This window comes from Chinchilla lanigera, unplaced genomic scaffold, assembly GCF_000276665.1.
Source record: "Chinchilla lanigera isolate Chin_1 unplaced genomic scaffold, ChiLan1.0 scaffold00036, whole genome shotgun sequence".
NCBI classification, from domain to species: domain Eukaryota; kingdom Metazoa; phylum Chordata; class Mammalia; order Rodentia; family Chinchillidae; genus Chinchilla; species Chinchilla lanigera.
Window position 1 is genome coordinate 4,048,737 of NW_004955437.1, and position 24,501 is coordinate 4,073,237.

Consider the following 24,501-nt stretch of genomic DNA (forward strand, 5'->3'; position numbering starts at 1 on the left):
ATCGAAGGCTGGGTGTGAACAGAAGACACGGATGTGCACGGGGAGAGAGGGGGCGTCTCCCACCCCTGCCCGAGGAGACCGCGTTCTCCTGACCCAGCATCTGTGGTTGTGTCCTGGCAGTTTTCACCCTGGTTTTGAGGGCAGACGTTGGGCACCAGAGTTGGGGGACTAATAAGAAATCAGGACCGGTCTCGATCTGGGGGGCTTATAATGAACGGTCACCTGAGAGTCACAGAGCTGTCCAGAGTCAGGCTGGGAGGACGAGCATTGTCCCCAAGGTCACCACCACCCCGTGAGCAGCTGGCCCCGAACCTGGGTCACCCGACACCCAACCCGGGACCCTGTCTTTTTCAGAATAACACAGCTCACACCCTGCGCAAGTCAGTTGCTTTATTTGCTCGATGCAGTTAAAAAAACATGCGATCCAGATGCCAGCATCGGGCACTCACACGGCCAGCGCTCGTCACTCGAATAAGAAACTATGTACAAAAGGTTCCTGAGCTTTGTCAAACTGACGCCACACTCCTGACTGCTGCCCAGAAGAACCGAGCAAGGAGCTCAGCCCCTGCCCCGCTCCTCGAGAGCGGTGAAGGCCGGCGGGTTAGCTGAGTCCCTTGCCCTCCGCCCGGCCTTTCTCCCGCCCGCCTCCCCATGGTACTGGCCGCAGGCTCAGCTCATCCGCCACACCCACCATGCCCAGCGAGGCGCAGTGTGCCGTGCAGGTTTTCCCAGCCTCTCCCATAGGGCCACGAGTCCCAAGGCCACTGCAAGGGAGCTGGGGATCTGCTGGGAGCCCGGCAGCCTGCACATAGCGCATCTGAATTGCTCAGCTGTGTGGAAGCTGGAGCCTGTGACAACCCACACCTCACCTTTGTGCAAATGCAAATGAAAGAAAAGAGCCCCTTTCAAGACCCTTTACTGCCACCAGCTGGAAAATTGTCATCTTAAATCTCCAAGTCCACATTGCCCAGGATGGGACTAGCGCCTTTGGGGGTATGGTGCTCTTGAGCAGTGCGGACCGCGCAGCTGTCCACAGAGGTCCCGCCGAAAGCCCTCCTCTGCTTCCCGAACACCACCCAAATGTAGCGCTAATAAAGATCACCTAACTGCACCAGGCATGAGTTTTGGAACTCTTCACCTTATTTTCTCACTGACTCTTAGCAAGTCCCATGAGATGGGAGAGGTACAAGGTATCAGCTCCACAGAATTCTCTGGTCATGGAATTACAGGACCCAGGGGAAAATGTTGCAGGGCTTCTGCCGGATGCCTGGAACTAGCGGGCCAGCTCTGCCCTGGGGTCTCCTCGCTCCAATCCAGAGCCGACTCCCCGGTGTGGTCTCCGCAGGGAGCTTTGGGGCAGAAGGCTTCGTGCATTTCCAGGCAGCAGGGTGTGGTCTTCAGGGACTTTGTGAAGCTCGGGTTTGGGAAGTTACATAGCAGCTTCAGGGTCTCCCGGCCAAAGGCGCCAATTGTTTGGCTGGGTCAACGGAGCTGGAGGTCCAGGCGCCGCTTTTAATCTGGACTGAGACACCCAGGACTTGTGAGGTTCTGGGAGGAGGAAGAAGACATCAGGCTCAGTCCCAGCCCAGAGGTTTGTGGGTCTTCCCTTTGCCAGCCGCCATGACTACAGGGCTGTCCCCATTTTCCTCTCCACTGGCCACCTCCACATCCTCACTGGCCAAAAGCAATGCCCACCACCTCCTGGGAGCCTCCCAGGACTGACTTGTTTGTCCACCTCAGATGCTGATCATGTGGCATTCGATTGCTATTAAACTTTGTCCTTTGGGGGCTGGGGATTTAGCTCAGCGGCACAGCACCTGCCTGGCAAGCGCGAGGTCATGAGTTCGATTCCCGGTACAGGAAAAAACAACAACAACAAAAAAACTTTGTCCTGGGTGAACATTTGCCTCTTCCACTAGCACATGAAGTCCTGGAAGGCCAGGCCTTCCCAGCACCCCACGTGCTTTGCACAAATGTGTGAGCAAATATATGAGTGAATGAAAGAAAAAAAGAATGAATAAATGAATGAATGAATAGTAAAACCAAGATCTGGACTCAGGACTACTGAGCATGTCAACTGAAAACTGAAATTTCCACAGTATCGTTTACCAAGAATTTAGATCAGCCCTGAAGCTATTATCTAACCCACCCTAAAGGACAACTTATCCTGGACATCCCTACGCTAGGGGAGAAGACAGTGAGGCCAAGAAAACAGCGGCCGAAGAGGGTCAGGAGGCGTCTGCACCTGGAAAACCAGCCAGCACAGACCAGTACGCCTGTGCGTTCTGACTATGACGAGAATTCCGTGGAGCTGATACCTTGTACCCCTCCCGTCTCATGGGACTTGCTAATCAGTGAGAAAGACTCTGACGCGGCAAGCATCCTAGAGATGCTCTGGGAAGGAGAAGCATGCTCAGGGTTTAGAATTGTCCCGGGAGGCCCTCGTGAGGCAGTGGCATAGCTCTGACTATGACAAGGTAAGTCTCTCTTTCTAGAGAGACTTTGCCACTGGCATCCAAAGGTAATTCCTGTCTTCACAGGAAGACAGACACATGGCGAGAGACAGTAGCATCTTTGTAAAAGGTCTGCTTTCCCAGGGCCCTCTTGCATGCACAGGTCCTGGTCTTGTTTGTCCAGCAGCAGCAAAGAAGATGACTCATTCTTTTAAAGCCGCCCTTCATTCAGTAGCTCTGCTCTGTGGCTCGAGCTGACTGTGCCAAGGCAGATTATCTCAAGTGGACTGGAAAGGATGAGGAGATCTGCTCCCCAGAGTCCACCGGAAACCGTGAAACCTCGGAATTCTTAAAAGCTCACTGTCAAGTGTCATCTTCAGCAGGAATGTCTCTGAGCCTTTGGAGGGAGCCTTAGGCAGGACAGGAAAGCCAGTTACAAAGTAACTAGGCACGATGGTGTATATCTGCTGTCCCAGCACTCTGGGAGGCTGAGGCAGGAAGATTACAAACTTGAGCTTAGCTTGGGCAACTTAGAGACTTCGTGAGACCTTGTCTCAAAAAAAAAATGTTTAAAGGGGCTGGGAATGTAGCTCAGTGTGAAGGCCCTGGGTTCAATCCCCAGTACTACAGGGAGAGAGAGAGAGAGAGAGAGAGACAGAGAGACAGAGAGAGACAGAGAGAGACAGAGAGAGACAGAGAGAGAAGAAGAGAGAGAAGAGAAGAAAGACAGAAAGAAAGGAAGATAGAGAGAGAGAAGAGAGAGAAAAGAAGACAGACAGACAGACAGACAGACAGAAAGAAAGAAAGAAAGAAAGAAAGTAGAGGGAGAAAGAAAGGGAGAAAGGGTGTGAGGGGCTGTCAGTTGATTTCCTGCCGTGGCTGGGGCAGTACACGCTCACTTCTGGAATCTTTCCAAAACCAACAGCCCAGGGCGCCTTCTTGTCTACCTCAACCACACCTTATCTGGAATAGAACCTTCCTTTGTTTGTTATTTAAATTTTACAATGGTCTAGAACCGAGAACCCACACAGCAGTACCCATAAAATAATAAGAAGGCAGCTGAGAGAGTAACAACCCCCCGCCCCACACTGACACCGAGATGCAGAAGCAGGTGCCTACTCCCGGAGACCAGCGCTGAAGAAAGCGGAGGCCAGCCACAGAGTGGAATCGAGATGCCCTCAGGATTTAGAATTGTCCCGGGAGGCCATCATGAGGCGGTGGCATTTAAATGGAATCCTACAAATTCTCTGCAGAGCAGAGGGCTGCCCATGCCCTGCTGCCCCTTGAACCACCATGCCCCCATCTTTCGCTCCCTCTCTCACCAGCTGGGCCTCCTGGGACTGGGCTCTGCTTCGGGAGCCCATGAGGCTGCAGATGGTGCGGCTGTGGCCGTCAGCATATTTGTTCCCCAGGCCAAAGGCAAGCGGGAGCAGTCTCTTGGGGAGGCTCCTGTCCCCATCCTCCGGGCGGGCCTGCTGGCTGCGCAGGGTGGCCGCCAGCTTCCTGAGGGAGGAGTCTGAGAACTCGTAAAAGAACCTCTTAAAGCTGGGGTGTCTCCGGATCTGGAAGCGGAAATGAAGGCAGCCATTAGTACTGCTGGTGGGGCCTCCTCCCGCCGCCAGCCCTCGGCAAGCTCCACGCAGCCAGGGCGGTGTGCCCTGAGCCCCCGCTTTGTCACATCCCTCTACCACCCCAGAGGCGAACACTCCGTGCTACGGAATCCTGAAGCCTCCTTGTGCCAGTTTGTGGTTCTGAATCTCCTCCTCTGGAGGTCCCTCAGAGTTGGTGCGTCCCCGGTTCTGTAACAGAAGCCTCCCTGCCCTTCAGAAATAGTCTCCTTGGGGAGACTTGGGGGTCCCACAGGAGGGGAAGAGGTTACAGACGGGACGCTGGTGCCGTGCCTCACCCCATCACTGGCCGACTTGCAGCCGCAGGGGACCCAGGGCCACTCTGCCACCACGTGGTAGCCAGCGGGCCTCCTCTGCTTCCCCAAGAGCAGCCCTGCCCTTCTCCTTTGCTGGGAGAACCACAAGCTGGCACAAGGAGGCTTCTGGGGCAGCAGGACATGGAGCTGAGCTCCAAATGAGGGATGAGGACTGGGGAGGTTCTGCCCAGCACGGGGAGCCACAGGAGCACGATAATCTCTGCTATAACTGCCCTGCCTCCTCTGCTATTGTCTGGCAGTTTCTGTGTGGGCACTGTGTTGTCAAGTAGGTAATTACCCCTTGTGATAGTGTCACCGTGGCTGGCTTTGGGATCTGCCCAGGGGACTGGTGGAGCACATTTGTGGGTGTGTCTGGGTGGGTCACAGAGGCACGGCCTTATCCCTCGGTCCCGTGACCCTTGCTCTTTGGTCCTGGTTCCTTTGCCCTGCTTCCTGGCCACCATAAACCAAGCAGCTTTGCTCCGCCACTCCCTTCTGCCATGAGGTTTCTACCTTGGAGCCAGCCGCCCACGGACTGAGCCCCTTAAAACGTAAGCCAAATCAAGCCTCTATCCTTTTAAGTTGTGGGCATCAGGTATTGTGTCCAGCTACAGGAAAGCTGACCGACACATTCCCCATTTTGCAAAAGAGGAAACAGTCTCAGAGAAGTTAGTTAAGGGACATGCCCAGCGTGGAGACAGAAAGATGGGAAGGAACCCAGGTGTCAGGGGTAGGCAGATGAGGCCCCAGCACCAAGCTGGGGAGGGCTGGGAAGTGCTCACCTGCTCCCCCAACTCGCCGTCCACTTCTTGGAGAAGCGCCACCAGCTTGCAGATAACGAGCTCCTCTAAGAGAAGGAAGGAAGGATGAGAAACCACATGCTAGAATGTTGTCACAACACACCCGCCGATGAAGACAGTATGTGCTCTCTACCAAGCAGCACACAGATCAGTTATAGCTAGGGTAAAAAAAAAAAAATCTTTCCTTAAACTTGGGCTTTGGTGAGGGTTTACTTCATAGAAACAGAATGTGACCACATTCAGCTCCATTTGACAGATGGGAAAACCGAGGGCTCCCCACGTCAAGAATGGAAGTTTGGAGAAGGAGCAGCTCATGGGGATGTGAGGAGGGGACACCGTGTGGCTGCTGACACAGGAATGTTCCCTCTCACCTGGGTTATCAGCCCACCTGGGTGTGTAGGCTGCTCACACCAAGGTCCTGGTAAATAGGCAGGAAGTGTACAGAGTAGCCATTACCAACTATTGGCTCTTTGCAGTTGAGCAGGTGGAAATGTCTATACCACTGAAATCTACAAGTGCTGGGGCTGGGGATTTAGCTCAGTGGCAAAGCGCCTGCCTGGCAAGCACAAGGTCATGAGTTCGGTTCCCGGTACCGGAGAAAAACCAAAAAAAAAAAGAAATCTACAAGTGCCATACAGATCACACACACACACACCATCTATTTGCCCACACAGCATGATTATGAGAGCAGAGCAACATAGGGTTTGGGTTTTTGGAGATAGGGTCTCGCTAGGTAGCCCAGGCTGGCCTTGAACTCGCAGCAATGCTCCTGCCTCAGCCTCCAGAGTGCTGGGATGCCTGGCCAAACTAGGGTTTTATATATACCCCCCAGGCAAACCCACAAGAGGGTGGCCGAACCGCCCCCACCAAGAGGCAAGGGTCTCTACCTGTGGACAGGTGGCTTTCCACCTGCAATCCTGCCCAGCAGCCCCAGCTTATGGAGCTGCCCTAAGCTGCTGGCTATCCAGGGCTTGTCAGCTGCCTTCTCCGCTCCCCGTCTCCCCTGTTCAGCCCGTGACATCCACACACAAGCGAGGACCCCAGAGGCAGGAGAGGTACTGACTAGATCCGCATACTCCCTCTTGCAGGAGCTGAGGGTCCCCTTCTGGCGTGCAGCTGCTGGCCCGGGAGGCTGCTTCTGAGAACCCAGGTGCGGCCGCTTCTGTGGCTGAGGGCTCCTGGAACTCCTGGCCTTCTTCATCTGAGGGCAAAAGTACCGATGTGAGCGTTCACAGCTGATTCACATCCTCACAGCCTGGAATAGGGCAGTGAAAAAAGTAAAAGGCCACACCAGCACGTCCACCCCGTGAACACTTCTCCTCAACCCGGCGGGGCTGGGCGGGGCACTTGGCCCGTCTGAAGCTCACTTTGTCGGGTGGGAAGAGGGAGCTGGACTTCACCAGGCCCAAGCAGGCTGAATGAGGCGTGTGTGATAGTGGGATACAGCAGGCGCTCCATAAATGTCAGGGAACCACTGAATACCCGTGGTCCTCAGGCTTCGGTACAGTTGAACAGTCCCCGCCCACTTGGCCAGAGCAGAGAGCAGAAAGCAGAGGCAAGGTGGGAACCCCCGTCACCATGGTAACCCCAGACCTGCTCACCGGAGCTGCAAGAAATGGAGGTCCGGTGGCCACCGACACACAGGGGCAGGAAGCCGGGCCTCTTGGGTGGCCGGGAATCGGGGGTGGCGGCCACCCCGGTCCCCACAGCCCCCGCTCTCCTGCGCTCCTTGGAGCTGTGTCTTTTATGGGCAAAGGCTCTGCGGAGGCTGCTGGGCTTTTTCTCCGGGGACTTCCTCCTGCCGGCCAGGGCCAGGCTTTGTCCGGCTGCCTCAGCCTCCTGAGACGAGAGATGGGAGAAGCTGAGTCAGGAAAGCACAGGAAGGAGCGCCGGGAGGGGCAGCGCGGGAGGGGCGGCATGACCCCTGAGGGGCAGGGCTCAGCACCGTGCCCTCACCTGCTCGCCAGCGCCAGCGGGCTCCTCGCCATCTCGGAGCAGCCTGAGGATCTTCCGCCTGAACTCGTCTAAAACAGATCAGAGCGCTCGGCAAAGCTCTGTGCGGTCAGTCTTTCTTCCCTACCACCCTGGGGGCTTCTGGAGTGATCCTCATGGTCAGGCAAGGCCAGGGCTTCGCCCCCCCCAGCACCCTTGGGGTGCCACAGAGCTGTCAGAGGCCGCCCGAGGGCAGAGCTGGCTTCCTGGGAACCTGACCCAGGGGACCTCATCACTGTCGCAGAGCCCTCATCCGGCCCCTTCCTCCTCGTCCGCAGAGCACAGGGCCTGGCCAGTCCCCTGCGAGGAACTGACCGCGGTCGCAAGTCTAGGCCCGGCTGTGCCAGGGATAGAACCTTACGGGTGACAGCAGCTTCCGGGGTCGAGCATCCCTCCTCCTCGGCCCCGGCCCCTGTCACCTGATCCCTGACAGCCCCAGGACGGAAGTTCTCTGATGGTCCCCATCTTCCATTCAGGAGACTGAGACCCGAGGTTAAGCGGCCGTGTACGACCCCGGGGTTTGAAGGGGTGAGAGGGCAGACTGGACCCCAGACCCTAAGGGTCACGCTGTCCACGGAGCCGTGGCCCCTGCCTGGCCGTGCCCCACCCCTCGCCTGCGGTCTGCCTCCCCAGGTGATGCCCGCTGTCCCGAACAGTTGAGGCTCAGACAGGGCCAGGCCCACACGCTGGGCCCTGTGCGGCCTCCTCAGCCTGTGGCCCTCGGGGGAGGTCTGGACAGGCCCCTCTCACTCTCTGACTCAGTTTCCTCCCTGCAAGGGGCAGGGTTAGGCTGCGAGTTTCCTGAGGCGTCTCTGGGAGAATGCTGGACAGGGTACTGACTGGACTCAGAGGCTCTGTCCAGCGGCCGCTCCTCTTCGGGTCCCTGGCATCCAGCGCGGGCCGGGAGCTCAGAGGGACTGGGGCCGTCGCCATCCGCAGACCGGGCCTCGGGGCCTCCTGGTCCTTCAGAGCCTGGCAAGCAGAGTGGAATCCTGGATGTGTCCCGCGGGTCTGGGCACGGCCACCACACACAGGCGGCAGCCCTGGCTCTGTGGCGGGCACCACGGCTGCGTCCCCTGAGGGTCCCGCTGTGCTGCGGCTGGGCGGCTGGGCGGCTGGGCTGGTGGGAGCCTCAGCTGAGCCACACCGGGCTCCCCCGCCCCTGGGCTTTGAGAGCTGACTCTCTCGGGCTTCGCCGTCCGCCACGGTGTGGACCGATGGCAGGGAAGAGCAGATGCCCAGGGCCGGGCTGTAGCTCAGCAGCGCAGTGCCTGCCTGCCAAGCGTGAAGCCCTGAGTTCAATTCCCGGTACCAAAAAAGAAGAGCAGATGCCTGATCTGGTGGCAGGAACCAAGAACCGGGCAGATCACCCTGCAGGAAAACCCCTCCCCGCGCGGCCTGAGCTTCACGCTGGGCATCGGCTCCTCGGTGGCCCATGCACCCCTCTCTCCACGCTGTGTGTCCCCTGGCCAGGACCACCTCCCTGTGTGGCGCCTGCTCCCCCAGCTCTGGCTCCACCACTGAGGAGCGCTGCGGCCTTGAACACAGCCCTCAGCTCCCAGGGCCTCGGCTGCCTCATCCGTCAGAGGCGGGTAAGAACTGCGCTTGCTAAGGCGACAGTGAGGGCGACTGAGATGCAGAAGTCGGCAGGGAAAGAGGGCTGAGACAAGGTCCCGAGGACGACAGAGAAAGCGCCGCTCAAGCCCAAGCTGTGCCGGTGGCTCCAGTCCTCCAGAAGACACTGCCCTCTCCCACCCGCGGGAGGGGGAAGCCGAGGCTGCAGACATGGGCATGGTTGGGGACCCCAATCACATTCCCACCCAGGGCTCCCACTGGCCTGGACCTCAGCGACAGCATGGGGAGGGGACCGGCTGGCCGTCCTTCCCTCCGCCCCCATGCTGGAGATCAGAATGGGGATGGCAGCCCTGAACGCACACAGCCAATCCCAGCCCTGAGGAGACGCCAGAGCCCTGCGGTGTTGCCATGGCAACCGCCAGCACTTGCTCACCGGGGCTGCTGGAGGTGGAGGGCCGGTGGGCACCGCCGCCAACGCACAGGGGCAGGAAGCTGGGCCTCTTGGGCGGCCGGGCCTCGGGGCCGGGCACATCCGCAGCGCGCGCTCTCCCGGGCCCCTCCGGGCTGCACTTCTTCAGGGAAAACGCTCTCCTGAGGCTGCTGGGCTTCCTCTCCTGGGACTTCCCCCTGCAGCCCAGTGCAGGGCTGTGCAGCTGTACTTCCGGCTGGGAGGCTCGAGCCTGCTGCTGGGAACAAGAGGGAAACTGAGTCAGGCCCCGTCCTTCAGGAGAGCAAGCCAGCGCGGCAGGGTGGCCCCAGGCGAGGGAAGCGGAGCATTGAGCCCCGGGGCAGGAGGAGGAGCTTCGGCGGGACCTGGGACCGGCGCTGCTCCTCACCTCTTCCTCCCACTGGTCTCCCGCTTTCTTGAGGAATTCCACTATCATCCGGATGACGGCGTCCTCTGGAAGAGAGCATAGCACCCGTCACTCCCAGCGCACTCAGCGCTCTTTCTACCGCACCTCGGACGTCTAGGACCAACCTGGGCCTCTCTGTCAAGGACACGCCTCTCAGCACAGCCACAGAAAGAAGGGGGAATGCAGCGCACCCCAGGGGCTCCGGCCGAGGCATGACATGTGATACAGGAGGGCTGGGGGTATAGCTTAGTGGCGCAAGCGCCTGCCTGGCAAGCGCAAGGTCCTGAGTTCAGTTCCCGGTATCAAAAGAAAACATTTAATATAGGAAATCTCAGGCCAGCCTTCCAACTCGTGCCGTGCCCCACTAATTTCTCTCAATTTTACATATCTGTGGACTTCCGCTCCGCGCTCTGGGAGCTGTGTGACTTTGGGAAAGTCTCTTAACCTCTCCGGGCCTTCAACTCTTCTCCTGGAATGAGCATCATAATCCCTGGGGCCTGGAAACACTTCTAGAGACTAAAGCTGATCTTCCGAGCTGCAGGATTCCAGTAGGGGAAATGGTGATTCCCCCTCGCCCCCCGGCCCGGCTAAGGGGAAGGAGGGAAGGACGTCACCAGCAGGCTCCAGCTGGACACCCCACAGCTTTCTGAGGAGCCACAAAGAATAGGAACAGCTTTCTCCAGTGAGCCCCGTTGGCCTCACCAAGGGCAGTGTGCCCAGCCTGCCCTCTGCTCGCTGCCCACCCTTCACCTAGCAAGAGACACAGACAGGGTCCCCCGTCCCGCAGGCCGGCTGTGGTTTCTTTCTGCCCCACTCACCCCCCTCACACTCATCCATCCTGCTTGGCTTCTTGCACCTTGGCTCAGTCTACCAGCTGATTCCCTTTCCAGCGAGAAAGCAACTACCTGTACGATAATTAAATACCCTACAGAATAACTGACGTCACGTCTTGTAGTTATCCTTTGACAGGGGCATGGCTCACTGCCTTCCTCATTTTCAAAATATGGCTTTTTAAAGAAGGAATTACAGCTGGGTGCAGTGGCGCACGCCTGTCATCCCAGCACTCGGGAGGCTGAGGCAGGAGGATGGCTTGCAAGTTCGAGACCAGCCTGGGCTACAAAGTGAGCTCAAGGCCAGCCTGAACTGCATAACGAGACTCTATCTCAAAAAGACAAAAGAAAGAAAGAAAAACAGAAAGAAAGAAGGGATTAGAGGATTAGGGAATTAATTATTGATTTATTAGAAGGAATAATGGTACTATAGTTGTGTTTGAGGCTGTTTTTATTTCTGTTTGTTTTTTTGTTGTTTTTCTCCGGTACTGGGAACTGAACTCACGACCCTGCTCTTGCCAGGCAGGCGCTTTGCCGCTGAGCTAAATCCCCAGCCCCAAGGCTGTTTTTATTTCTTAGGGACCTTTGTCTAAGTATTTAGAGAAGAAGAATTATTTTATGCTAAAATGATTCTACAAGAATATACATCCACACATATGCAGAGAACTGGCGGATAGTTAACAACTGTGGGTACACAAGTGAGCAGTGAACTATTCTTTCTACTCTTCTATGCATTTTATTTTAATGGCAGTGGGCACTAAACCCAGCGACTCCTGCGTGCTAAGCAAACACTCTACCCGGAGCCACACCCCGGTCCCTACTGGTCTGTACGTTTTTAAAATAAAATACATTTGACAAGTCTGAAAACAAAGTCCCATTCCCATTAGCACATAAGGCAGGAGCGTTTCCCAGCAGCCTTTCCAACTCCCAAGTCTCCCTTCTGGGAGACCCTAAAATAAGTAAACGTGGCTGGAAGCAGCAGAGGCCAAGAAAGATCCGCGCAGGCGCGGGACAGCCGCCAGCCGCAGATCAAAAGGACACCGGGGGCTGGAACTCACGGTCGGGCTTCTTGAGCTCCTCTTCTGGCCCAGAGCCCGGGGCCTGGGGAGAAAGATCCGAGAGACCAGCACCGGCGCCTTCGCAGGGCAAGGACTGGGGGCCGCCGGAGTCTGGTCCACCTGGAACACATCGAGTGGGTGTGTGGGTGTTTATCTCGGTGACAGTCTTCTGCCTCCGTGCACCCACACGAGCAAACAGCGCCGGATTCGCAGGCCACAGGCACTCTCTGCTGTGGTAGCTCTAAGCTTAACCCAAAACATCCAAATGCGCCGACATTTGGATTGGAAAACAGGCTGCCTCACCTCAGGGACTCTCTCAACTGCTTCCCCTGGACCCCAAATCCTGACTTTTCTTTTTTGGTCTTTTTGAGACAGGGTCTCGCTTTCAGTTCAGGCTGGCCTTGAGCTCACTTTGTAACCCAGGCTGCTCTCGAACTCACAACGATCCTCCTGCCTCAGCCTCCCGAGTGCTGGGATGACAGGCGTGCGCCACCACCCCTGGCCCCTGGCTCTTCCTGGAGTGTGTCCTTCCCACCAAACCACAGCGAGCTCTGGTGCAGGGCAGAGCTCTGTGTCCCGTGCGGCTGGGACCAGATCTCTCCTTGTCTTCACACGGAACCACGGCTCTGTGGAGCAGCCCCTTGCTAGCTCATACGGCCATTTATTCCTGATGGAGCCCCATCTAGAACCAAGGTCTAAAGCCAATGCCCTGCAAGCCACCTATGGACCTCCCTGCCCTCACGCCCCACCCCACTTTCCTACTTCTTATCTGTACCCCTCAAACTCAACACTCCTCAGTAATGTAAAACCACCAGGCACCGAGCACTTTCACACAGGCCCTGGCTGCCCCAGGAGACAGCAACTGTTTCATTTCCGCTTTGTAGGAGGAAAGACAAACCCAGGCTCAGAGAACGCAGCCATTTGGCCTCAAGTGCTCAGCCATGGTGCTGTTCGACTTCAGACGAATGTCCCCAGCTGTTCACATCCCTTCTGCTGAGAGGCATAAGGAACAAGCACAGAGCACCCTGGCCCTCAGGCTGGGACCGTGAGTCACCCCAGGGACGGCCGGTCTGCTCACCCCCGTGAACTGGAGCAGCCTCGGCTTCTTCACAGTGCAAAGCGGCAGCCATGTTGGGCAGCCGGGCCTGGTGGCCTTCTGCCTCCCTGTCATGGCTCCCCTTGGCTTCCTCGGCCCCATGCTTTCTGTGACCGTATCTCTTGCGGTTGGCCTTCTTGTCCTGGGCTTTCTTCCTGAAGGCCAGCTCCTCAGCTGCCTCTGGGGACTCCAGGGGCTCTTCCTTCCCCTTCGGCCTCCCGCTGGCCTTGTCTTCGGGTTCCTCAAAGCCTATCCTCAAGAGGAGGTTCAGCAGCATCTTCAGCCAGCCTGGCTGGGCCCGCCTCTGGGCCTTGTCCTTCTTGGTGTCTGGAGGGGTCCTCCGCTCGCTGGGAAGAAACCCCCTCGTCTCCTCCAGAGTGTGGGCTGCGGCAACCTCAGCACCCTGAGCCCCTGAAGATGGGTCTGGGCTCTGGGAACATCTGGCCCCATCGCTGATGGCTCGGCGGGGTGCCCTCCTGTAGGGTGCACCGGGCAGTGAGAGGCACTGGCAGCTGGACGACTCTGAGTCCTTCCGGGGGGCGTGAGACCTGTCCAAGGACTGGGCTCGCCGAGGGTCCCAAGGGTGCTCCATCTGGCTACAACCAAAATAAACAGCGCCCTTAGGAGAGGCCCACAGGAAAGGACCCTGCACCCTCCAGCCTCTCCTGGTGACACCTTTCCCAAGCTGCTGCCCTACGTAAAGCCCTCTACATCTCCTGGGAAGGGGTGTCGCTATCCCTGCTTTCCAGAGGAGGAAACCAGTTCTCACACTGGCCGCGGCACCTCCAGAGCCTCTCAGAGGAACATGGCGCTGCTCTTGGCTTCGTTCAGTCCACTGAGGCTGACTTTGAACTTCCAGCTCCAGAACTAAAGATAACCAACCTGTGTTAATTCTACCAAGTCAGTGGGATTTTGTTACAGCAGCAACAGGAAACTAATACCCTGGAGCCAGAGCCAGCTTTACTTTTTTTGGGATCTGGGGACACTCACACATCTTCGATGGTGCAGAGCCTCTAGGCCACGGTGCCTATTTCCTGGGACAGCTGCGTAAATGGCTTCTCCGTGCTTCTGAAGGCTCAGGCCAAAAGCAAAGTCCTGCCTGACACTTCCCTCTCTCTCAGCCCCACATCTGACCCATCCGCAAAGCCCGCAAAGCCCGCCGGCCTCCCTTCCGAAGCACGTCACCTGCTGCCACCCGGCTTGGTCCTCCCGCCCCCTTCCACCTTCTGCTCCACGACCTCCACTCAGCAGCCACAGGGGCTTTAAAAACACACTCAAGTGCGTCATTCTGCTGCCTGCAATGGCGCCCTTTCCACCCAGGGCCCAAGGCTTTTTAGAGGCCCCACACGGCCTGGCCCTTGTTACCTCCAAATACCTCACTCTCTCACTCCACTCACTTGGCCCAGCTTGTTGTCCTTCAGGCCTGCTCTGCCCCAGGGCCTTCACTCTGACCAGAATATTCCAGAACGTTCTCTCCCCGCCCGCGGCCTGATGGCTTGTTCCTTCACATCCTTAAGGACTCTGCTAAAATGCCACCTTCTCCTTTCCCTTTCAGCTCCCATTACTGTACCCTCTCCCCGCTACCCAGCCCCCTTCTGTTATAACCTCATACATTCCATGTTTGAGCGCTTGTCCTCTGAGCTGCACTCTCTCCCCTCTGCCTGTTGTACTAAGCTTTGTATCCCAGGGGCCCTGAACAATGCCTGGTACATCACTGGCACACAATAAGCTCTTACTAAACACACGAATACACGCACAACACAATACACACACAGGGAACTGTACAATAGGGAAGGTGGCTTCCATCCATGGTTAACATGGAATAAATACATTCAGCTACTCCCATGTCAGAGCCGCTAGGGTCCCACGCAGCAGCTGCCAATGGAAAAGACCAAAGGACCCGCCCCCTCTGGCTGGCAGCATCCGGAGTAGGTTGGGTCTGGACACTGTGCTTAATTTGTGTGTATTGAATCTGAAACTCCTGGGGCTCTCTCATCTTTCCAAAATGCGTGCAGAAGCCCTGTGGCAGGAATCAAAAGAGAAATAAAATATGATTCTGAATCCTAAAACTGAGCTCCCAGAAACTCCTGTGGAGTTGATGCCCACGGGCTGTCTACCCCAATTTGCCGTTATAGCTTTATCGCACCCTGACTACATAGTATTCAGTGGTGTGGGGTGTAAATTATGTATTTAAACCATATCCCCTGCCTTGACCAACTGATCCATTTACTCTAAAATGTACTCTATGAATATGCCCAGCACAGAGGCAAAAAGAAGAATCTGTAAATGCAATTTCATACAAGGCATGGGGGTGTAAGAAAGGCTACTCTCTACATGAAGAGTAGAACAAGGTGTGGTGGCGCACGCCTGTCATCTCGGGAGGCTGAGGCAGGAAGATCACTGCGAGTTCAAGGTCGGCCTGGGCTACATAGTGAGTTCAAATCCAGCCTGAACTGCATAGTGAGACCTTGTCTCTAAGTAAGTAAACAAATAGTAGGAAAACCCTAATTTTCTAGAGAGATTCGAGGGTGACACAAGGACACCTGCCCTCCTCCGTCTGGCCCCCATTTGAGGAGGAAGGACTGGGAGGGGCTGCAGCTGAGGGTCCCCAGAGGCCACAGCCATCAGGACCAGCAGTACTGCTGGGTGTCTGCCACAGGGCACCTTGGATGAAACGTCAGGCCAAGGCAGAGGAAGGCAGCGACTTGGCAGGTGGGATGTGTCCTTCAGTGTCCCTTAAGAGGACCATCTGTGTGCCTTGGGACCCAGAGCAATCGGCACCTGCACCTAGCCTGGAAATTGATGCCTGTCCTGGAAAGCTTGGAGCCTGGCGGTGCTTCCCAAACGCGGTGGGGAGGGGCCAGAGGAAATCGAAAGGAAAACGGTGGTCTTGGGTCCTATGATTTCTTTCAGCAAGCACTTCCTAAGCAAACCCCACGCACCAGGAATTGAGCTCGGTGCCAGGGAGACAGACGCGGAGGAGACACGGCTGTGAGGATACACTGGCCTCCGGGCCAGGCAGGGAGGTTGGCGCTGACGACAGAATGCTCTATCCCATCTGCTCTCTTTAGCAGCACACAGTCTTAAGATAAATTTAGGTTTGCAGGACTATTTGATTTTTTGTTTTGTCTTGTTTGTTTTTGAGACAGGGTCTCATGATGCAGCCCGGGCTGGCCTCAAACTCGAAGTGATCCTCCTGCCTCAGCCTCCCGAGTGCTGGCATTACAGGTGTGCACCAGCACACCTGGCTGAGGGGCTGTTTGATTTTAAGATCACAGGACGCCTGTGTTCGGCTCAGGCCCTCTTCTTCCTGCACCAACTTGGTTTGAGAGGGCCCAGCCCACGGAGGTCAGAGCACCCTCACCCTGCTAATGGGGAGAGAAGAGCAGTAATCTTTTTAAAAGCTGCCATCACTATGGAAATCGTTTTTGCCTATACTGGATCTGGCTACCACCTTCAAAGGACATGCTGCCGCCCCTACTCAGACCAGCCAAAGAATTCCACCCCAGAAGGTTTCCCCGGCCCATTTGCTGTAGGTTAGACAATTGTCTGGGTACCAGGTTTTCTCAATCCCCCTCCGGTCCTTTCTTGATGGTTTTTTTCAGGAAAACTGCCTGGATGTGGCTTCCCTCTCCTTGGAACAACCTGCTGCCTGACCCAGCCAGAGGTGAAACTAAGAACAGCCAATCCCAGGTGCTGCTGCTGTCCCAGAAGCAGGGAGAACTCATGGGGATCCTCCTGCCTCAGCCTTCCGAGGGCTGGGAGTACAGGTGTGCGCCACCACGCCTGGCTTAGTGGAGACTTTCAGTATGTGCCACCTTTCCCATGCTACATGGACCACAGTCCAATCTTTCTGGATGTTCTGAGTGTAAAATTTTGCTTATCCGGGACTAAGCAAAGCAAGACTTTCTCTCTCCTTTCACTTTTTCTTGTTTTGTATCCAAGTTGCTCAGCCCGACTCTCAGGAAACCCCCGCTGCCCTGGCCACCCTCGTGCTTGGAAACCAAGCCGATCTTGTAAACACCTTTATTGCCTTGGCCGAGGGCAGATTTCAGAGCAAAGTCCAAATCAACCCAGAAATACCCGGGGATCCGCAGATCACAGGACCGCTGAGGCATGACGTCACGCAGAGCCGAGTCCAGCAGCGGCCAGAGAAATCGCGGGAGGCCGCCCCGGAGCCAGCAGTCACCTGCTTTCCCCAGCGCGGGGCTGGGTCTTGTTTTCTAAGCTGCAGGCTGACCTCATCTGTAGGCTGCTTTCTTGCGCAGTCACCTGGCCCTGTTACTCTCACCACGTGGCTCTGTGTCCTAGCGATGTCGCCGCCTTGCTCCACCCTGCCCTTTACACAGCCGGCAGTGAGTGAACAGCGGAGGACGGCGTGTGTGGCACACGCGTGTGAGCTCCTGTGGTACCCACGGAACCCACACAAGCTCACACCACTATTTTCTCTGTCCCAAGTGCACGGGAACAATCAGATGGCCAAGTTGACCATTTGCCATCGGCCCCCTGTCCGGCTGGGGTTTCCCTCCCCTCCTGCTTCTGGGAGGCCCTGGGAGCTTGGAATGAATACACAATGCCCAGATGCGCGCGAACACAAACCAGCCTCCTCCCCGCGGCCTTTCTTCTCTCCCTACACACACGCACACACACACACGTGCACACGCACACACCTGGGGAACTACCCTGTTGCTTCCTGCTGGCAGAGGCCACACCACACACACACATCCACCACCACCCCGCACAGCCACACACTCTCATATCCCCAGGCCTGGGCACCTGCCCCGCCGCAGCCCCTGGACAGGAAGCACCTGGCCCCTGGGGGACCTTCAACCTCTACAAGGCCCTGGAGGGGGAACAAATGGACAGCTGGTCCCGAGACACTGACCCACCCTGCTCCACACCTACCTCCCAGGTGTTCCACAGCAACAACTCAAGGTGTCACCTCTCTTTCCTGGGGCCCCTCACAGGCTCCTAGGGAGGGGATGCGGAAGGGCCTCACCCACCTCCCACACCCCCTGCAGGAGGCCTGCAGCCTCTCCTGGACCACGTGCTCAGGGGGTCACCTCCCTCCCAGGCAGAATAGGCCACAGTGGCCCAGCTGGATTTTAGGGGTCGTCCACCTTAGGCTGAGCGCAAGCTGGTGGTGATCATCCCTCCTGCACCTAGGAGAAGCCACGTTGCCCCTGGAGATGTGGGTTCCAGCTGTTGCCCTGATGCCTGGGTCTGTGGGGGCTTCCAGACCTGTCACACGCTTCCCTAGAGAACCCCGGCTGGTCCCTGCCCACTGCGGCACCGGGCCCAGGCGTGGGCAGACAGAAGGTTCTGGCCCGCGCACTGCAGGCCCAGCAGGGTGCACACGCAGCACGCCCCTTACCGCGGTATACACTCCCCACCGGTGAGCCTTGGGGCACACGGGCATACTGGGTGGGGCCCTAGGGGATGTCATTCAGAAAGCTGGAGAACCCCAAAACAATCACCACTCCTCTCCAGCTCACCCGGATGTTGTCCCCCTCCACCCGCCCCACCCAACCTCGTCCCCTACCCAAGGCCTCGGACAGCGCCACCCTGCCTGAGGAGCGGTGGGGCGATGGCTTATCCTCCAGCCCCGCCGCTGGGTCCCCTAGCCGGCCACCCCACGGCCCACTGTCTCATCCAGCCTGGAGATCTGGGCTCAGGGTCTGACTCCTGGCTCTACTCTCCTTTCAGGACCCCAAGATACCCGACTCCTCCAGCCCCGGAGGAAGAGGGCAGCATTTCACCTACCTTGACCCACGGAGGTTGCTTGCGTCTGGAGTTGCCCTGGGCTGGGATCTCCAGACCAAGGGCTGTGTGCTGGGCAATGCCGGAAGCTGCTCCTAGCGGGGCTGCTCCAGCTGTCCCGGGGAGATGCTGCCCCTGCTGCTGCTGCTGCCGCTGGCAGTGGCCCAGGACACTTTGGTCTATATAGGGCGGCCTCCTAGAAACTGAGATTGGGGACAGCCAATCCCAGGAGCCGGGCCCCGCCCCCCCCCCCGCGCCACCGGTTTCAGCCCTGCCAAGCTTGCCCGCTGCACGGGTGATAGGAGACTTAGCTCGGCTCCCCTGGAAAAAAACAGTTTCAGTTGACAGCTTCCTTATTGCACCCATGTCCCCGTAAGAAACCAATACTCAGAAAACTGCCCCGTGCCTGGCCGCAGGTGGCTGGTCTGCGGCATTGAAAACAAGCTCTGATGGGAACCGGGTGTGGCCTTCCCGGCCCTCTGCTCTCCCAGAAGATGGGCAGGGATGGAACCTCACGCTATTGATGGACCTGGGGACAAACCTCGGCTTGGAAGCTGGCTTCCCAATCCTGCTACCCACGGGCAGAGTAACCATGAGTCTTGAGTGAACATCCGAAAACGCCTTAAAAAGTCCAATTTTCACTTTCTAAAGTGTCTTTTTTTTTTTTTTAGAGTACATATCTAGCTGGGCGTGGTGGTGCACACCTGTCATCCAAGGTACTTGGGAGGCTGAGGCAGAAGGATCAAAAATAAATATTTGTTTGTTTGCTTTTCGCCCCCAGCACCAGGAATCGAACTCATGACCTTGTGCTTGCCGAGCAGGCGCTGTGCCGCTGAGCTAAATCCCCAGCCCTGATCATAAATACATATAAAAAAGAGTACACGTGGCACACACCTGTAATCCCAGCACCCGCAAGGCTGAGGCAGGAGAATCCTTTCACATTCAAGACCTGGGCTACAAAGTGAGTTCAAGGCCAGCCTGAACTGCATAGGGAGACTCTGTCTCAAAAAAGAACCCCCCCCAGAAAAAAGAAAGAAAAAAGAAAAATAGTTTTATTTAAATTAAAACAAAAAATTGGTCAGAAATCTTCTCTGGGTTCACTGCATGGGAAGGCACCGCAAAATACATAGAGAGCCGCTGAGCCTTGAAGCAGCCCATGCCAAGGAACATCTTCCAGCTGTGTGACCTCGGGCAGGACACGGTGTCTCTGAGCTTGTTTCTCACTTAAAAACAGTTACCTGAGCAGGTAACTGAGGCAGGGCTAGATTTGAAATGCTTATAAAAAGAAGAAACGATATTGAGGGCCAGGTACATTTTTCGATCCTTTCTGAGCATTAACAGTGCATAGAATAGGGTAAGCCCTCAGTAAAGAGCCAATATTTTATGATTGCTGGAAGAGTTATTCATGCTTCAGTCAGTCAACAAACAGATTTTGGACCCAGCTACATGCACTGGATGTAGAGAATTTACTAGCCTAAGGGGTGACCCATGCTTAAATTATATCCCACAGCTTTTATTTATTCAATGAAAACGTGATATTCTCACCACTTCCTCCAGCACATGTGTGTTTTTTGTTTGTTTCCTTTTTGTTTTTTTTCAGACAAGGTTTTCCTCTGTAGTTGAGACTGGCCTTCAACTCACTGTATAGCCTAGGCTGGCCTCAAACTCCCAGCGATCCTCCTGCCTCAGCCTCCCGATGTGTGCTGTTTCTTATCAGAGGGAAAGAGGCTCAGCCAGCAAGAGAAAAGCACAGAAGCGAGTGCGAGGGAGTGGGAGTTTGCGTTTCACGGGCGTGGAGCGCAATTCGGGAGCGTGGCTCGTTCTGGGGATGGACGGTGGGGACGGTTGTACAATGCCGCTGGGCTGTCCCCTTCCCGGTGCTGAAAGTGGCCGGTTTGCTGTCCTATATATTTTATTACAAATTCTAAAACAGCAGGTAGAAGGGCAGGAGTGCAGCCCCGGGGAGCGCCGTGCAGGGCCTGCGGGTGACCAGCCAGCCACCTGCGGGGGCATCACTGCTAGCTGCCCACCGGAGGCAGAGCTGGCACAACACCTCCTGTCCTCTGAGAACCATCTTGCCCTGTCCCAGGTGCCCGCCAAGGGCCAAGCCCGGGACCAGGGGTCTGGAGACGGGGCCAGCGCCATGACACCCCAGCCCCACACAACAGGAGGGGAAGGAGCTGTTCAAAGACAGACACAGCCAAACTCCCAGCAGGCCCTGTGCCTCCGTGCGGTCACCCCGCCACGCGGGGCACTCTGACGGGGCCAGGGCCCGACCCAGGGCTGCGAGGAGGGAGAACTAGAGTGGGAACATCTCGTGCAATGTGTTCTTATTTCTTCTGGTCAGGCAGTGGCGAGCACCGGCCAGCACGCCCAGGGCCCTGGCTCTCACCCCCAGCACCTAACGAAGAGCGTAACGTGTGGGGAAGCGCGTGGATCCTACGTGTGCAGCCTGATCACTTTTCGGGACGAGGATACATCTGTGTAGCCAGCACCCAGTTTAAGAAACTGCGCATTCAAAGCACCCCAGAGCCGGCCCCATGTGCCGCTGGCCACCGCACCCCACGAGTCCTGCCCACTCTGAGGCTCCCGTAGACCCAGGGCTCCTTCCAGCGCTGGTGTGTTCCCCACCTCGTGTCTGCGAGCTTCTGCCGGGCTGCTGTGTGCAGCTGAAGTTTTCATTCTCACACGGACAAGGCCCCGTGTCACGGGACACGGGCAGCCAGAACTCGCACGGGCGGCTGCAGCCCAGTTTGTGCAACTACTCTGAAGACTTGGCGGGGCACCGGGCGCGGTGGGGCACACCTGCAGTCCCAGCGCTCTGGGAGGCTGAGGCAGGAGAATGGCAGGTCCCAGCCCAGCCTGAGCAACTTCAGTGATTTAGGGAGACCCTGTCTATGAACAAACAAACGAGGGCCAGGAACGTAGGTCAGTGTGAAGGCCCTGGATTCAGTCCTCAGCACCACACACACACACACACACACACACACACACACACACACGCACACACAACCTGCCGGCCACCTGCAGCGTGACTCAGCAGGTCCACTCCAGACACACCCAGGGAAAGGTGCAGGACACAAGTGTCAGCACTGTAGCAATGGCCAAAAGTGTAAAAATATGCAGGTACCCGTGACAGGAAAAATGAGTGAACCCACAGTAATACATTCCCAGTGGAAAGGTTACATCGTCTCCCAAGGACCTGTGCGTCTGTCTGGGGAGGTCATCTGTCCCGCTGCTGCGGCCCACGTGTGCAGCCCGGCATGTCGGATGAACCCGGCCTCGGGTGCAAATGAATCAGGACAGGAGGGGCCCGTCTCAGGAGCAGTTCCGAGGGGCAGGCAAATCTTCCCAAGGGAAATTCTCTGTCGGAAACCCTGCTTCCCAGAAACCTGCCCCTGTCCAGGTAAGGGTATTTACATTGGCGGCTGGAGCCCTTGGTGCTCCAGGGGCAAAGAGCAAGCGGAGGCCACGCCCCTCGCAGGCCTGGCCAGTCCAGGTACGGGGTTCGAGCCCCGGGCCCACCCTCGGGGACCCCGAAACGCGGAGGTCTCACCCCGTCTCAAGCCTGTAGGACCAAGGGCCAAAGTCTGCTGTCCCCAAGGTGGTCTCAGAATATTCTTTCGGTCGCTGCAGAGAAGGACTGAACTGCTCAGCGAATCTCAACTCCCATCACCGACTCCTACCCCAGGACTGTCCCTGCGCCTCCGGTGACCCCCAGAATCTCCCTCTCTCAGCAGTTTGGGGGTACCTGCGCGTGGGCGTCGGGCCCTGGAAAAGTGCGAGCTTTGACCCTGGCGTAGCTGCCGTGCAGCTCCGCTTCGCACCGCCAGGGGGCGCACTGGTCATTGCATCAGCGAAAGCTATTTGCAAAACGTTCAGTGTGAGTGGAGTCCCGGGTTAAGGGCTTATAGCACGTTTTTTATTTCTAAACCCTACAATACAAAGTTTATAAGGTATATGTTGTTATTTTACAGATAAGGAAATTGAGCCTCAAAATGATGTTGAAATGATTTTTTTACAAGCATCCCATTACGCACCACAGTACTGCATCCTTTGCCTCTAAACCTCAGTCTTCCCAGCTGTACAATGGGAAAAAAATGATCCCAGCTTTAAGAGCTGCCGGGAAACTCTGAAAAGGTGATTCACAGGGCACCCGAAGGCACCTGGGTCCGGGCAGCGCTGGCTCTAGAGGGCCCCACGGTGTGAGCTCGTCTGCCGGGCCGGGGACCACCCCTGTCTTGTGGAACTTGCTCCGAGCCTGACAGTTTTCACGGAATAAATCCACACACTCCTGTTCCCTGGGGTGGACTTCAGCCTGCTCATCTCCCGCGGCTTCAGGGTCAGCAAGAAAGCCCGGTGTCGCCACCGCCGTCTCTACTGACACGCTGGGCCTGGTGGTTGTCTGTCGGCGGGAGGGAGCTGCCGGAGCGTTGTGGGCCGCGTTGTAGGAGGGACGTGCAGCCGCGCCTGGCTCTGCTCGGCAGACGCCCGTGGCACCCCTCCCTTCAGGAGGGTCCTCAAGAGGTGTGGCTTAAAAACTCCGGTGAATGCTCTTACCGAGTGCCAGCCAACGGAAAGACGGGCTCCTGGAAACACTACGCTCTGTCACCGTCCAGGGCTGTGTGCTCCTCCCCCAACACAAAACGGCCAGGAAAGGTAAGTATTTTGAATCTGTCAGGACCTAAGGGGAGCCAGGGCAGCACAACTACAGGAAGAGGACTTCACAACTGCTTCAGAAAGGAGCAATGACAAGGAGGTGTGTTCAAAGCAAAGGGGACCCGGGCGTGGTGGCGCACGCCTGTAATCCCAGCACTTGGGAGGCTGAGACAGGAGGATCTGCGAGTTCCAGGCCAACCTGTGCTATAAAGTGAGCTCAAGGCCAGTCTGAACTGCATAACGAGACCCTGTCTCCAAAAGATTAAAAAAAAAAAAAAAAAAGCAAAGGGGAATGTTTTGAGGGAGATTAGTGGCACTGTGTCTTCAACTGTAATGAATTTTTAAAATGTGAACATTACCAGATATTTTGAACACTCCTTGTAGCTAGAGTCCCCAGCAGCCGGGAGTGAGGGGCTTGGTGCAGCAGCTCCCTGATGCCCGCAAGGACCAATTTTGTGCAGATGATCATTACCTCATGATCACAAGGCGGCTGCCACAGATCCTGCTGTGCTACCATTACATTCTCCTTCAAAGACAGGCAAGAAGGGGAAAGTGGTGGTGTCACTTTGTCATTTGTGGCATTACCTTCAACCTGAAGAGTTTCCCCAGGTGCTTCTCAGCGATCTCTCCTTCATTTATTCATTTATTTATTTAGGTTTTTTTTCCGTTACCGGGAATCAAACTCACGACCTTGAGCTTGCCAGGCAGGCGCTGTGCTGCTGAGCTAAATCCCCAGCCCCACCTCCTTTATTTTATTGGCCAACATTGAGTCACATGGACAGCCCTTGCTGCAAAGGAGGATGGGAATTTGAGTAGGTGTCAAGGATCAAATGTTGGAAAGGGCGTGGGTGCTCCCCTCTGTGGCAGCACGGGCATTTCTCATACTCACGGGACCCTATTGCTCTCTGTCCCTTTTCCTCACCGAGCCACCAGCACCTCTGGATTCCTGGAGCTCAGCATTGTTGTTATTGTTGCTGTTGTTACCAGGAATCGAACTCAGGACCTTGCCCTCGCCAGGCAGGTGCTGTGCCACTGAGCTATATCCCATGCCCTGGAGCTCAGCATTTTGAAGATGAGGAACCAGTGGTTGTTGAATGCATCATTTAAACGATTTGACCCCCCCTCCCTTTCTGTTTTTATCAGAAGAGCCCATTCTAGTCAAATGCAAATTAAATTCAAACTAACTTCCCCAAAGCCTGAGATGCAAATGAAAATGCAAATATCCGTGGATTCCTCACCAGCCCCTGTCTTCTGCCTGGGGGACCCACGGCTTGAGGGCCTGGAATCTCCACCGCCTCCTCCTCTGGCCGGTTCCCTCTCACTCTGCGGCTCTCAGTGCAGATGCCACCTCCCTGGCCGGCCTTCCCGCTGTCCCCAAGCGAGAAGCCCCCAGGCCTCAGCCCTCTGCACTGAACCCCCTTTCCCAGAGAGATTGCAGGGAGTGGCTGCCACCTCTGGGTGCCGGGCGGCGCCTGCCAGGCCTCCCGTCTGCAGGGCCTG

The 24,501-nt window shown here is 56.7% G+C and overlaps 1 protein-coding gene across 3 annotated transcripts; it reads right to left on the minus strand.

Moving 5' to 3' along the window:
* Positions 1-376: 376 nt before the first annotated feature.
* Positions 377-18,414, minus strand: LOC102009216 (chromosome unknown open reading frame, human C6orf222). Of its 3 annotated transcripts, none has more exons than XM_005389591.2 (12): positions 18,346-18,414; positions 12,565-13,178; positions 11,487-11,606; positions 9,581-9,645; positions 9,178-9,427; positions 8,010-8,141; positions 7,134-7,201; positions 6,779-7,016; positions 6,241-6,378; positions 5,160-5,224; positions 3,776-4,015; positions 377-1,548 (listed from the first exon to the last, which is right to left on the minus strand). In XM_005389591.2, the coding sequence occupies exons 2-12, from the start codon at positions 13,172-13,174 to the stop codon at positions 1,513-1,515; spliced, it is 1,962 nt and encodes a 653-aa protein (XP_005389648.1). In that variant the 5' UTR covers positions 13,175-13,178; positions 18,346-18,414; the 3' UTR covers positions 377-1,512. The 3 variants fall into 3 exon arrangements, with proteins under 3 accessions (XP_005389648.1, XP_005389647.1, XP_005389646.1); XM_005389590.2 differs by having other exon boundaries at positions 9,178-9,430; XM_005389589.2 differs by having other exon boundaries at positions 9,178-9,645.
* Positions 18,415-24,501: the final 6,087 nt, after the last annotated feature.